The 16,107-nt window shown below is 36.7% G+C and overlaps 2 protein-coding genes across 2 annotated transcripts in view; one reads left to right on the top strand and one right to left on the bottom strand.

The window, feature by feature from the left end:
* The window catches only part of LOC137273232 (microsomal glutathione S-transferase 1-like), a 394,294-nt gene that overhangs the window by 11,663 nt on the left and 366,524 nt on the right, over window positions 1-16,107 (bottom strand). The gene's annotated exons all lie outside the window — the stretch shown is intronic.
* Window positions 9,940-14,751, top strand: LOC137274801 (uncharacterized). Its single transcript, XM_067808134.1, has 6 exons — window positions 9,940-10,044; window positions 10,582-10,630; window positions 12,071-12,256; window positions 12,770-12,961; window positions 13,798-13,923; window positions 14,489-14,751. Exons 1-6 carry the CDS (start codon window positions 9,940-9,942, stop codon window positions 14,749-14,751), a joined length of 921 nt encoding a protein of 306 aa, XP_067664235.1.

Raw genomic sequence — 16,107 nt, 5'->3', positions numbered from 1 at the left:
GTTGAATATTCCATCACAAGGGATACCTATTTTAAATCACGTACTATGAAAGATCTTTTTACTAGTGACAGCTCTCATTTAATTATTGCATTTTTAAAAGAATTGGATTTGTTAAATGAATTGTAAATCGATAGTTTTTGGTGTTGTTGGTAGTCTAGGTTAATAACTGAGATTGTTAGTGGCTGTACCCTCAAAGGTGGTTGAAGTATTGGAAAATTATTGTCCTCCTGAGAGGGTACCTAAGTCCCAAAACATTCTATGTAAATTTAAGTCTACCGAGTTTTTAATCGTAGTAGTGTTGTTATTTTAATTTTGGCTAGCATTTCGTACACTTGCCAGGGACTGAAGGGATGGTGTACATCCAGCTAGGGTCCATGCAGGTAGCAAAAGTACTGTAAGTCCCCATGGTCCTTAGTATAGTGATCTACCTTCAGTTGTTGGCGATCTGTAGCCCATATTTCAGAATGTATTGTCTTCTTTAATTACAATGTTTTTGTTTTTAATGCTTGTTTTATATTTATATCTGCGATATAATGCCCATCGTCGACAGGTTTTTACAGTGTACATATATTCCATTTCAGTGATAAATGTTCTCGTCACGATAAACTTTTTTTATCGTAGTATATTTGTTGTTTTTAATAATGGCTAAATTTCAGTATAATCGCCAGTGGCTGAGGGGATGGTGTAAATCCATCTGGGGTCCATGCAGGTAGCAAAGGTACTGTAAGTCCCCATGGTCCCTAGTATGGTGATCTACCTTCCGTTGTTGGCGATCTACAGCCCGTATTTTATGTTGTATTGTCCAAACAGCGGTATTTGTTTTAACACTCCGCACTAGTTTTAATTGTAAATGTGATATTCTAGTGGTTTTACTGTTCTTTGATGACAGGTTTTTATAATGTATACATATTTCATTTCAGTATCAAAATGTTCTCGTCACGATATGACTGCAATATTGCAAATGTGAAGTCAAACGTGAACTAGAACAGGTATTAAAAACAATGATTTACAATGATTTTATTTCAGTCTAGGAGTACTGCACTGGTAATCCATGTTGTTATTATACGAGTTCCCAGGCCCTCTGGTCTTCAAAACACTTGTATTTAGTAACAATTTATGTACAATGATAAGTACTAACCTACAATGGAAATAATGATTATCCCACGTTATAATACATATATGGGATGTTTAGATTAGGAAGAGGTATCTGCGTATATACAGATAATCGGAGAAAAGAACGTCGTGGATGGCGACCTTGATTTCAGTCGAAAGAGAATGATCGCATTCACCATGCACACAATCTAGACCAATGATACCTTTACGTAGGGATTGCTAAACATAACTTTCAAGCTCTTCTCAGACGCTAACAAAGTAGGACGCATTCTGAGTTCAGGCCTTTTCCCCTGAACTGCTCAGAACGAGTAGGTTCCATAGTGGGTTTACGTTGAGACCATCAGTAAATTCTGTAACTCAGTTCACCAAATGTATGTTACGTCACACATAAATGTCGTTTTTGTTTCTACATTATATTCTTACTTGGTTGATACATCGATCGATTCCCTATTATGCAGATCGATGCTCGTGTTATTTGATCACTGAATTGTGTGGCCCAGACTCTATTATTTACAGACCGCCGCCATATAGCTGGAATATTGCTAAGTGCGGTGTAAAACTAAACTCACTCACTCTTCCATGGCCGTCTCTTTCATCGGTTATGACTCCCATTAAACATTTTGGGGCAAACTTGGGCGTAGTATTGCTACAGGTAGACAGCCACTCACACTTTCACATTTGGAACACAAATGGATGTTTGCCTCAAGCATTCTTTCAAACTCAATTATAATGAGGCATATTTTACGGGGTTTTTTGGTACTGTCCCTACTTTATTTTCATTCGGTATAAGTGTAGTTCTCTCAATTGACTGTGCAATATAATGTGTAGTACGCTGGAGAAGAGGCGCATCAAAGGTTGTCGGTCTGGTAAACCGTCATGTTTAACCTACGTCTTATCAAATCAACCCCTTTCAGTCCAGTAAAGCTACTGTGGCATTGCACCAAACCGAAATACACTCTTTTCCTCACAGTATAGCGTACATTTCTTGAATTGTGGGAGAGGGATCGATCATAACGACTTCGTTTCTGTGGGGTTTCAGTTTCTCACACTGGTACAATGTGTGACGGCCATTTTTTGTGTTCACCAAGATATTGCTTCAGACTGTTTCAAATGGATGGCGTAAAACAAAAAACGTATTCATTCTTTGAATACAGATTTCTGTGTTAAACAGAGTAATTCATGAGATTCAGAGTAGGCGTTAAAGCCTCCATCAAAGTTTCATATCAAATGGTTTTATGTTCCCCGTGTAACGTGTTGTTTCTCAATAAAACTATATTTCACGCACCAGTTGCCTGTTTCCGTTTCTTTTTGGTTGAACAAACCTGTATAGGTACTAGCAAGATAGGTTTATGTGTGCTTTGAGGTGTGCTGTCTTTTTGTAATGAGAAACACGGTTCAAGGGACAGATTCAAGGGATAGATTCCCATGATATGCTTGGTTCATCATTTACAAGGTAGCTTCCTAAGTGGAAAGAGATGACGTAAAATGCTGTGTACAAGTAAGTTGGCTGAAGGAAACGTGTTTATCCGCAAGCCCTTGCTTGATGACCTATGTTCAATTTCACACATGGGCTCTATGGGTGAAGCCTATAATTTATTAATATTACTAGATTAATGCCAATAGTAGCGTAAAGGAATGAAAATTATCTCCCTGACCTCAGGAAACGCGTTTTTGCCTTTCATCCCCAGATACAAATTTAAACACAAGTCCATGAAGTCGTCCTGCACCGAGGGAACAGTATTGTAATTCACGAACTATGAAGGATCTTTTTACTAATACCATCTCTCATTTAATTATTGTTTGTTTAATATATTTGATTTGCTATCAGAATTGTAAATAATTAAATATTTTATTATTTGTAGTCTACATTAATAACTGAGATTGTTACACAGCAAAAATAACTTGGTTTCCATTCTTGCGGAAACCTGATGGATACTGGGTAATGTAGGTTCCCGCTAAGTTTCAGTTTCAGGAAACGCGCAATGAGAGACTGAAACTGAACAAGTCTTGGTTTCCGTCATGTTTCCGTCAACTGAAACTGTAGTTGGAAGTTTCCATTTAGTTTCAGTTTACTGAAACCTTTTATAGCTGGAGTGAGTAAGTTTCTGGTCTTGCGGAAACCTCGTGGATCTTGGGTAATGTAGGTTTCCGCTAGGTTTCTGTACAAGGAAGGTGACAATGAGAGTTCGCTTAGTTTAGAAAACTGAAATATGTTGAATTATCTTTATTACATATTTATTATAACAAAAAACAAACTCTGGAAATGTTATGAAGCAACTGTTTCATTTCTTAGAAAAGCTCACATTTTAATGCAACAGGGCAGTTGCAGTAGTACACAATTCGCTGTATTAAGAAACTGGGGCGCTCAGAGAAGAGTAACAGAATTCTCTCCACACAAGCATTGCTCAGGAGGTAGGCACTTTGAATGAAGACGAGCTAGCCACTACACAAAGTGCTTTGTTCTTCTGTAGATGTTTGTTGGTGTATGCGAGTCCTGGTTAATATCTGGCGAAACATCTGAATCCGAATCAATCAGGCGCTCACATTGTGGTGGTAACAGCTCGCAAACCTTGAATGTGCTGGTCACTGTCAGTGTCTGGAAAGGAAAAGGACATTCAGTTTGAATCATCAATTCAACTGAGAGACAATTCACTGAAGAAAAGCTTGTAAAATCCAACCAATGAATGAAACACAGCAATATATATGATAATGCAGATAATATGTATTACAAATATTAAATACGTATTACCATTTGCTCACTTTCAGTTATTCCAGTTACATGTATGATACATACATTAAATGTATTAAACATGGATAGCAAAGTGACAGTGCAAACTCGTTTTTTGGTAAAATCTAAAACTTCTTTGATGACTAACCTGATGAAACATTTGTCATTCACCCGAAAATTCTTTACAAACTAATAAACATCTTGTCGTTACGGAGATGGAAATTTATTGTATGAAGGTTCATTGTATGTATCTACATAGTGTCTGCTTCATTATGAGGCTATATGAATAATATTGTTATAAAAGAGATTCCCATATAACAGATAATATAGCGTGAATTATAAATACCAATGAAAGCGCCTTGTCATTCTCCGAGTTTGTTGGTCCACAATCCAATTCTGTACATCAAATAACTGACACAATGATTCTTTCAGAAATATGAAACTTGAGGTGTGATGATTATGTCAATGCATTGTAGGGCTAACACATGCAACATGTACTGATGGACAAGGTTTTAATGGTTATAAAAGAAATATCAAGTCATCAAACTGATTAACAGGTACAACTGGATACACAGAACATAAGATACTAGATAATTTGATAAACTAATGAATGTATGATGTAACTTGGTTGAAATGTTTCTGGAGAACAGATTGTATGAATAGATATAGCGAAGACATATATACGGAATATCTCTGGGTACCCATGTTAAAACAAATATTGTAGAAACCAACCATATTTCATAAACTTATTTCTTGTGATTTTAGGCTGTTTTTCTTGACAATTACTTGTCGCAATGTCCGCAAACAACTGTGTCCCTGCAGCAGAAAGCGCCACGAATAGTCTACAGAAATTATGAATACTTGCTAGCTTCATTCTTCATTCACATTGACAAATGAATTAAGGTTTGAAAGAAATTGTGACACATCACCAAATTATATTAGTAATAGTCATAAAGGTATTCATCAAGTTAACTTAAAGGGTAGATAGGGATAGTAGATCTGGGTATATAACTGAAAAGAACAAACAATGTTAATATTTCTTATCCCCGTGCATGTTTTGAGCGCACTGTGCGTAAATTACTTACATGGTACGTGGGGAGAAGGCGGGTTGGGGGGGGGTGTCCATCCAGCAGAAATATATCCGGATACTACCTTCACCTGACAGGATTTTAGAAAATAACTTATTTGCCACAATAAAGTTTCTCATGAGTGCTAAATCAGTAGGACTCATGACGCTCGGGCCAGTTAAAGTAAGGTGAACATGTTTTCAAAATTAATCACTGTTAATAATCGCAAGGCCTACATATTGATGCTTGACACTGAGAAAAAACAATCATTGACGCTAATGCGATGAAAAGACCGCTAAAACCATAACTGCCCACTGTTGTCACTTTGAGTACTTACATTCAATCCGCTGAATTGCACTTTTCACACTCCCCTTTGATGTCGGCAATGTAAACGAACAAACGAATGGCGACAGGATCACGTCCACGCGAGACTATCTAATTGTTACAAAAACAACTCACAACAGGGTGTACCTTCCTCTTTTGTTGTAGAACGCGGAAATCTAATGTCAAATGGTCATATTAGGTTTATTGTGAAAAAACAAAGTCAAAACTATGTATTTCCCGTGAGTGTTAGCGAGACGCCATCTTGTTTGGCGGGTAGGAACAAATTTGTGTTCCTAGCAATTATTTTCAAAACTTTAAAGGGGCACTGATGCGGAGCAATTTCCGTGGACTGGTGTAAACGTTTGTTATTGTTTTTCACCCGAGAGTACCCGGATGATATCCTAGAAATCGTGACTGGTTCGTGACCTATGCTGAGAGTAAACTGAGAAAACTGAGAGTTTAATTATAGACAGATCAACTAAGGTCAAGTAATTTTACTTCATTACAAAGGTATTATGAAAACAAATGAAACACTTTGAAGGTTAATCATCTGGCAGTGGTTGAAATGGTAAAAAACTATTAGGACGGGAAAATAACGAAGCCAATTTACGTCTCTAAATTTTGTCTCATAACCCTAATTAGTTTATAGTTATATTTGTATGATTTTGGAATTTAATGAAAGAACACACAGTGTGCTTTTACATAGTAAATTTCTAACATCACAGCAACATTTATACATTGTATAGATTGCCAATGTGGATCCTATTTTACACACATACGCGATCTAGTGTGTGTTTTCTGTGAAATAGATTCTGCCGAATGCTACAACAAATAAATTAAAACAAAATGCAAATAATGAATGTAAAACAGACTAATTTTATAGAACAATGCCAGGATACTACCTTGTTCAGGAATGTATCCATCAATATCAACATAAAAGAACGATATTCCATTCATCTGCAGCTGGTAAATAATCCTGCTCTGTCTCGTGTGTCTTACAACAGTCTAATTTGCGAAAAAGTAACACATTGGTGAAATCCTGATAAAGCTCTTGCTAGGAAAACAAATTTGTTCCTACCCGCCAAACAAGATGGCGTCTCGCTAACACGCACGGGAAATACACGGTTATGTCATTGTTTTTTTACAATAAACCTAATATGACCATTTGACATTAGATTTCCGCGTTCTACAACAAAAGAAGAAGGTACACCCTGTTGTGAGTTGTTTTTGTAACAATTAGATAGTCTCGTGTGGACGTGATCCTGTCGCCATTCGTTTATTTGTTTACATTGCCGACATCAAAGGGGAGTGTGAAAAGTGCAATTCAGCGGGTTGAATGTAAGTACTCAAAGTGACAACAGTGGGCAGTTATGGTTTTAGCGGTCTTTTCATCGCATTAGCGTCAATGATTGTTTTTTCTCAGTGTCAAGCATCAATATGTTGGCCTTGCGATTATTAACAGTGATTAATTTTGAAAACATGTCCACCTTACTTTAACTGGCCCGAGCGTCATGAGTCCTACTGATTTAGCACTCATGAGAAACTTTATTGTGGCAAATAAGTTATTTTCTAAACACCTGTCAGGAGAAGGTAGTATCCGGATATATTTCTGCTGGATGGACCCCCCACGTACCATGTAAGTAATTTACGCACAGTGCTCAAAACATGCACGGGGATTAGAAATATTAACATTGTTTGTTCTTTTCAGTTATACACACAGATCTACTATCCCTATCAACCCTTTAAGTTAACTTGATGAATACCTTTATTACTATTACTGATATAATTTGGTGATGTGTCACAATTTCTTTCAAACCTTAATTCATTTGTCAGTGTAAATGAAGAATGAAGCACAATCCCACTGTCCATTTGGCTATGATTTGTACATGCAAGTATTCATAAATTCTGTAGACTATTCGTGGCACTTTCTGCTGCAGGGACACAGTTCTTTGTGGACATTGCAAGAAATAAGTTTCTGAAATATCGTTGGTTTCTACAATATTTGTTTTAACATGGGTACCCGGAGATATTCCGTATATATGTCTTCGTTATATCTGTTCATACAATCTGTTCTCCAGAAATATTTCAACAAAGTCACATCATACATTCATTAGTTCATTATCTACTATCTTATGTTATGTGTCAGTTGTACCTGTTAATCAGTTTGATGATTTGATATTTGTTTTATAACCATTAAAACCTTGTCCATCAGTACATGTTGCATGTGTTAGCCCTACAATGCATTGACATTGTCATCACACCTCAAGTTTCATATTTCTGAAAGAATCATTGTGTCAGTTATTTGATTTACAGATATGGATTGTGGACCAACAAACTCGGAGAATGACAAGAGGCCTTCATTGGTATTTATAATTCACGCTATATTATCTGTTATATGCCCAGTAAGGGAATCTCTTTTATAATAATATTATTCATATAGCTTTAGAATGAAGCAGACACTATGTAGATACATACAATAAACCTTTTTGACCTCACTCAAAGTGTAACTGTACATGGATTCAATATATACATATATTTTAAATTCCAGGAGAAATGCGGCTTTTCTGTTCTCACTGCCAGACGTTTGTTTCAAGAAAAACACGTTATCTCCATCTCCGTAACGACAAGATGTTTATTAGTTTCTACAGATTTTTCGGGTGAATGACAGATGTTACATCAGGTTAGTCATCAAAGAATGTTTAGATTTCACTGAAAAACGAGTTTGCACTGTCACTTTGCTATCCATGTTTAATATATTTAATGTATGTATCATACATGTAACTGTAATAACTGAAAGTGAGCAAATGGTAATACGTATTTAATATTTGTAATACATATTATCTACATTATCATATATATGGCTGTGTTTCATTCATTGGAAATGTTAGATTTTACAAGCTTTTTTCTTCAGTGAATTGTCTCTCAGTTGAATTGATGATTCAAACTGAATGTCCTTTTCCTTTCCAGATACTGACAGTGACCAAGATATTAGCAGCACATTCAAGGTTTGCGAGCTATTACCACCACAATGTGAGAGCCTGATTGATTCGGATTCAGATGTTTCGCCAGATATTAACCAGGACTCGCATACACCAACAAACATCTACAGAAGAACAAAGCACTTTGTGTAGTGGCTAGCTCGTCTTCATTCAAAGTGCCTACCTCCTGAGCAATGCTTGTGTGGAGAGAATTCTGTTACTCTTCTCTGAGCGCCCCAGTTTCTTAATACAGCGAATTGTGTACTACTGCAGCTGCCCTGTTGCATTAAAATGTGAGCTTTTCTAAGAAATGAAACAGTTGAATAATTTCCAGAGTTTGTTTTTTGTTCAAATAAATGTAATAAATATAATAGATAATACAACATATTTCAGTTTTCTAAACTAAGCAAACTCTTATTGTCATCTTCCTTGTACAGAAACCTAGCGGAAACCTACATTACCCAAGATCCACAAGGTTTCCGCAAGACCAGAAACTTACTCACTCCAGCTATAAAGGTTTCAGTAAACTGAAACTAAATGGAAACTTCCAACTACAGTTTCAGTTGACGGAAACCAAGACTTGTTAGTTTCAGTTGTGGAAACTATGCGGAAACTCTCATTGCGCGTTTCCTGAAACTGAAACCAAGCGGAAACCTACATTACCCAGTATCCATCAGGTTTCCGCAAGAATGGAAACCAAGTTATTTTTGCTGTGTTACATGCACATATTACATAACATACAGTACATTTGCCACTACAGACCTTAATTTATAATGTTGAGTATTTACTCTAGACAGGAGAAGTGCCAAATGGGAACCTTTGATGAGTAACCAAAGTGGTGTTACTACTAATTATACCTGTTATAAAGTCATTAACTGACCATCCAGAGAATGATGACAATAACACGTGTAGGTTTACACCATCAAACGCGAGTTACGGCAAGGAAGATGTAATCTCTATGTCGCATGCAGCCTGAAAACACTTATGGGCCGAAACTGTTTTGAGGATACCAACAGAACTTCGTTACATAAGGAATACATACAGGCATTTGCTGTGTACTTGGGTAAATAGATGTAATAGGTTTGGGATTTTTTTACGTAAGATAATTTTCAGATTTCTCTACCAAAGGCAAAGTCATCGTTTTCAGTTTACGAATTCATATAAATTAACTGTGTGTTTTTATTACCATGAATAATAAACCGGGGTAGCTACCACAGTTACTAAAATTTATGTATGATATTTACTATCACAGGTGAAGCAACAAAAAAACCCATCAAAACTATCTAAATGTAAAGCTTTTCAATCTTTCGGACTGAAACAAATGGCTTGCTACGTGCATGTAGACATCAAGTTTTCACATAACATGATTAAATATGGAGGTTAAAAACACAGAAATAGGATCAAATTGGATCAGTCACTATACTATCCAAGCATCCGGGGGAAAAAACTACACTTCTGGGATATTTTGTTACTATCAGACAAGGAATACCATAGATATTTTTAAATAACGTCATGTGATGAGCATCCGGCCTCCGCACTTTTTAGGGTGAAGAAATTCTGCTAATGTGGACAGGAGCCCAGTCCCTATGTCCGTCACGGTCGAGGGAGCGGGTCCTGACCAATTTGCATCTTGGTTTCGTCATTAGACCGTTGGCGAGAAACGTTATTCGCTCCGCATCAGTGCCCCTTTAACAGAAACATAAGATGGCTGCGTCGTGTAAACTCTGTCATGGACACCTCACTTTCCCCAAAAGCACTCGAAGAGAGAATTCGCGACTTGGAGAAGAAAACAGAGAACGGATGCGAGAAACTCGGTGTACCTCGGATGTGTCAGGTAAGACCAAGGGTTTTTTCATTTCATCACGATCTGCATCACAAAGATCCACCACAGGTAGTGGTTCACTCATGGGTTTACTGGGTACTGCAAGATATATTTCACCAATTCAGATATATTTTAAAGAATGATAAAAATGATGTTCTTTTACAATGACAACATTTCGGCGTAATTTATTAAATGCAATCCTGGATCATTAGTGAAATGAAATTGTTTACCCCCAAATTCGCTCAGAGGGGTCAGATGTGTTTCTGAACTATTTGAGGCAAACACTAAATTCATATAAGAAACTGTTAGCTTTGCGTAGGATACATTTGAAATTTCATGTAATTTTTCAGTAATTTAATACATATGTGTTGAGCATAATCAGCATAATATTTCAGTAATGTAATACATATGTGTTGAGCATAATATATATATATATATATATATATATATATATATATATATATATATATATATATATATATATGTATATATATGTATATATATATATATATACCTGTTATATTTAACGTATTTGATTTAATCTTTTAGGCTGTTGTGAGAAGAACTGCTGCTGGAGGATCACCCTTGTCTATCGAAGGTATGTGCTCATGTTACTAGGTAATTTCATTTTGAATATTTCATTAATTCACTTCCCTACGCACGTTTTCTCAAAATGAAAAATTCATGAAAGTATCATTTGCAAATGGATTTGAATAGCCGGTAAACTAAATCAGTTTAACATTACACCTGTGTGAAATTGCCATCAAACTGACCCCTTGACTTAACAATGCTTAATTGCTGCAAGGTTATGTCATGTGATATAACTAAACTTCTTTTATCATGATCTTTATGTCAGTTGTTCACTTACCGGTTGCATAACTTTGGCAAACAGGATGTACATAGAATTTGCACGAAATAACACAAAGGATGGTTAGCCTTTTTGGAAGTCATTTTAAATCATTTAACTACAAAATGGTAAACTTTCAGAACAATATATGTATTCAAAGTGATAAATCTGTAGTTTACTTGGTTGTATAATTTTCACTGACGATCTTTAATTTTAATTAGACATTGTGTTGAATGCATGATTGAATGAAGTGCAAGGAAAATGACATTTGTTTTTATTTCATTAAAGCCGATGACGAGGACTCTATGAATATAGTAGTCAAAGAAAAAAGTGACTATATCACGACCAAGGATGGTCAACAGGATCTTGTGAAGGTAATTGTTACTCACCTTCCTGTCATTATAAATAGTTAATGATTTAATTAATAGTGTAAAGACAGATTTATGGATGTTAACTTCAGTAACCCAGCCAGCATGACATATATAAATACCTTTGTCTAACAGATGAACTAAATGTGTGAAACATGCTGTATAGTACTTTAAACATTTATTTTCAGAAGCGCTTTGTAGAGTGTGGCGGAACAGGCGTGATGATCTCAGTAGACAAGAAACCGGAAAGAAAGTGTCACACAGAACAGCAGCAAAAAAAAAAATAACAAAAAGAATGAAATCCGTAAGTATATCTATTCGAATAATAACATGTAACAATTCTTCTCATTACAATGTCTGATGACAGATTCTAAGTTCCGGAAATATACATTTAAAATGTTTATGGATTATTGCTTTTTACATTCTTAAGATATGTAACACATGATTCAGATCATAATTTCATAAATCATAACATAAGAATCAAGTCAGTTAATGATGATATATAAACATGTTACTACACTTCAGTGACTACATGTCACTTCAGAGCAACAGATTGTGTGTCCACAAGAAAATAGGATATGTCATTAAATGTGATGAACTGCTTAACTTGTGTTGGGGTGATTAATGAAGTAAATAATTTTTCACGACACTTCCTTTTTAATAATTTGCAATCCATCTTGACATTATGGTTTATCTGTTGATTGATTTTTGTTTAATTTTCAGAAAATTGCACTGCGCATGAAAAGCCTGAAAACTATTGACTGGCCAGATCGACGAAAGGAAAGGGTTTCAACTATACTTACCTTGGAAATGACTTCACCAGTTGTGAGTGATGAAGAAGATGCCAATTTATTGCTCTCTTACCCCTTTACCTGGGAATCTAAACTCAAGACGTCTGCACTGGCCTCAGCCACAATTTTCAACGCCACCACCAAAGCTGAGGCCAACATGAAGACCAGGATGCGGCATCCAACCAGAATGACAGAGATATCCGCTGAAGGATGCCCACGTGGGCTAGTAAATAGCTAATCGATCACATGAACGCAATTTTATCTGTGATCAATTAAATTTGAATTATTCTCAATGTATAGTTTTGATATTCTGATTTTATTTCAATTAATACAATTTTATTCAATCTTAATTTTTATCTATTTTCCAAGAGACCTTTATTTACTTTTTTACATTTTTTGTACATTCAATGTAACCTAAGTTCTTTATTGCATTTTGTTTCATTGTTGTATTGTATTGCATGGTGTGTGTTATATGTTTAGCATTGACTGACTGGGGTGTGTTTTTCTGTGTCAGCGTGAGGAGGTGCAGGAGGAGTCAAGGGATGCAACTGTTATAGCATGTTTTTAGAAATATTTTTGTCATAAGATATAAATGTTGATCTGTTATTTAGTGCTATATCTTTTTATTAATTATTAGATATATGTTTGATCCATATTTGTCTGAAAATAAAACAGTGAATCTTATTGTATCTTTTGTTTTTCTTTATGTATACGTGATGATTGTACGAAAGGTCTCAGATGGACGTCCGTTTTGTCAGCTCGTGTCGACTGCCTACATCGTTGTTACAACGACGTCCTCTGCAAGAGCTTCATCTATAACCCACTGACTGGTATCTGCTCCGGCTATTTTGCCTATCCCCACAGAACTAACGCTGCAGATCTCCGCAGCTCATCTGGCTCTAGGTGGTTCACCATGTGCACAGGTATGAGATCTGTACAATACAGTCCCAAGCTTTAAATAGTTAAGTTTATGTTGTGGTATGTAGTCAACATTGAAGTACATCTTGTCGCTAAGTCTTTCACTGCGGTATACCATGCTTAGAGCTTAACATTCGAAGGACATGAATGGGATTGGTATCTCAGACTCGACAGATGATTTGGTTGATGCCCATGAAGTTGAGGCTCATCATTGCGATCAGTCAATCGTTGTTATTTGTTTGGAATAAGACAAACAATCAGTTGTCAACCTAATATGTATTCAGGCCTTACTCTATTGCCTAAACCAAAGTGGTTGGTGGTGTGTACACATGTGTAGGAAAATACACCCACTTACCCGAAATGTTTTCTTTTGTGTACATGTATTGAGACGTGTCACTTAGTGTAGGGAGTGTTGGTGCAGGGAAATCGGCACCACTGTGGTGTATTCTGGTTCGGTGTGCTCCAGTGTCCTGTATGTCGGCACCATTGCAGGATACCTAGCCCACTTGTTTGCAGGTATGGACACACCATTGTAGTATATCCTGTCTTTAAGTGTCCAGTTAGTGTATTTAGTACCCCTCTATTGTCCCTCCTCGAAAGAGTTTAGCACAACATAGGCAACATGGCACCATTTCATTTCTTGAACACCTTCAGTGTTTGCACGTATGTCTGCATTAGTGCAGTTTATCTTTGTTCGATGTGGTTCATCTACAGACAAGATACAGATATGATCAATGACAGATTCATGATTTGTACGTGTTTTTTTTAAAAAACCAAATTCTACATGATTTCTTGCCGTTGATGACTTAAGAGTTATATTGATTTCATTGATTATTTCTAGAACTGCAAATTGCCACCCGAAGATGCCTGTCCGATAAATGTCCTGTAACCGCCTCATTCAGAGCAGGGCTTTGTGGGTGTGGTTTTGGGCGCAGGTTTGACCCCTCCACGAAATCATGCGTGAAATGTGAGTACAAGTGTGTTCAATATTTACTTGCTGTAGCTGTTCTCATTCCTTTCCCGTGAAGGTCCCGGGGTAGAACAGGAACCCATGCTTGCCACAAAAGGCGACTATGCTTGTCGTAAGAGGCGACTAACGGGATCGGGTGGTCTGGCTCGCAGACTTGGTTGACACATGTCATCGGTTCCCAATTGCACAGATCGATACTCATGTTGTTGATCACTGCATTGTCTGGTCCAGACTCGATTATTTACAGACCGCCACCATATAGCTGGAATATTGCTGAGTGCGGTGTAAAACTAAACTCACTCACTCACTGTTCCCATTCCTAGATATGTTCTGTATGGAATGCAACAACTGTACGTCACAGTACAGTTCAGTGCACCAAGTACAATGTTTGCCCCAGAATCCTATTAATGAGCCAGGAACTCTCTCTTATGATCAACTGGTCATATATACCACGTATTATTCGGTTACATGCTATTATTAATGTTAATCTGACTTTTGTCACATACTGCTATGAATATATATCTCTCATCACGTGTTACATAAGACGAATTGTCTATTCCAGCTTGCGGATCATACGGAAACGAATACACGCAGCTGACGGGTGTGGGTGTAATGGGCTACAACGATAAATCACTTACCATATCTGACCCTGAATCCTGCGCAAGAGCATGTTCATCTGAAACATCCTTTGTCTGCACCATGGCCGAATCTGTCTACGGAAAGTGTCGTCTTTCCCCAGGGATTCTTGAAGTGGTAGCGGTATCTTTATTATACGTGAACGAAACAGCAAATCTCTTTCAACAACATTGTGCGCAACAATCATGAGTTTTGTGGTCAGGTGTTTTCATCCCAATTCAAATATGATTAACTTGTAAAACTTACGGTGCCAGCACCGTGACACATGTTCATATTACATTATCTATGAGTATATCTTTCGGTACCTCCCACCCCGTATCAAAAATCAAAATTACCAGCAGACATGCATATTTCACCCTAACACATTTAATAAACTGCAGTAAAACCCTCGGTCATCGGTTATACCTACCTGGGCTAAAAAAGCATGTCTTGCTTGACTGTGTTGAATATTCCATCACAAGGGATACCTATTTTAAATCACGTACTATGAAAGATCTTTTTACTAGTGACAGCTCTCATTTAATTATTGCATTTTTAAAAGAATTGGATTTGTTAAATGAATTGTAAATCGATAGTTTTTGGTGTTGTTGGTAGTCTAGGTTAATAACTGAGATTGTTAGTGGCTGTACCCTCAAAGGTGGTTGAAGTATTGGAAAATTATTGTCCTCCTGAGAGGGTACCTAAGTCCCAAAACATTCTATGTAAATTTAAGTCTACCGAGTTTTTAATCGTAGTAGTGTTGTTATTTTAATTTTGGCTAGCATTTCGTACACTTGCCAGGGACTGAAGGGATGGTGTACATCCAGCTAGGGTCCATGCAGGTAGCAAAAGTACTGTAAGTCCCCATGGTCCTTAGTATAGTGATCTACCTTCAGTTGTTGGCGATCTGTAGCCCATATTTCAGAATGTATTGTCTTCTTTAATTACAATGTTTTTGTTTTTAATGCTTGTTTTATATTTATATCTGCGATATAATGCCCATCGTCGACAGGTTTTTACAGTGTACATATATTCCATTTCAGTGATAAATGTTCTCGTCACGATAAACTTTTTTTATCGTAGTATATTTGTTGTTTTTAATAATGGCTAAATTTCAGTATAATCGCCAGTGGCTGAGGTGATGGTGTAAATCCATCTGGGGTCCATGCAGGTAGCAAAGGTACTGTAAGTCCCCATGGTCCCTAGTATGGTGATCTACCTTCCGTTGTTGGCGATCTACAGCCCGTATTTTATGTTGTATTGTCCAAACAGCGGTATTTGTTTTAACACTCCGCACTAGTTTTAATTGTAAATGTGATATTCTAGTGGTTTTACTGTTCTTTGATGACAGGTTTTTATAATGTATACATATTTCATTTCAGTATCAAAATGTTCTCGTCACGATATGACTGCAATATTGCAAATGTGAAGTCAAACGTGAACTAGAACAGGTATTAAAAACAATGATTTACAATGATTTTATTTCAGTCTAGGAGTACTGCACTGGTAATCCATGTTGTTATTATACGAGTTCCCAGGCCCCCTGGTCTTCAAAACACTTGTATT

The sequence above is a fragment of the Haliotis asinina genome, chromosome 2 (assembly GCF_037392515.1).
Source record: "Haliotis asinina isolate JCU_RB_2024 chromosome 2, JCU_Hal_asi_v2, whole genome shotgun sequence".
In the NCBI taxonomy this organism is placed as follows: Eukaryota; Metazoa; Mollusca; class Gastropoda; order Lepetellida; family Haliotidae; genus Haliotis; species Haliotis asinina.
The sequence above is the reverse complement of the archived record's forward strand: the minus strand, read 5'-3'. Positions and strand labels throughout refer to the sequence as shown.

Coding starts and splice junctions, on each gene's coding strand:
- LOC137274801 (XM_067808134.1), top strand. CDS start 9,940: ATGGACACCTCACTTTCCCCAAAAGCACTCGAAGAGAGAATTCGCGAC. Junction 10,045..10,581: donor GTGTACCTCGGATGTGTCAG/GTAAGACCAAGG, acceptor TTAATCTTTTAG/GCTGTTGTGAGAAGAACTGC. Junction 13,924..14,488: donor CACGAAATCATGCGTGAAAT/GTGAGTACAAGT, acceptor TGTCTATTCCAG/CTTGCGGATCATACGGAAAC.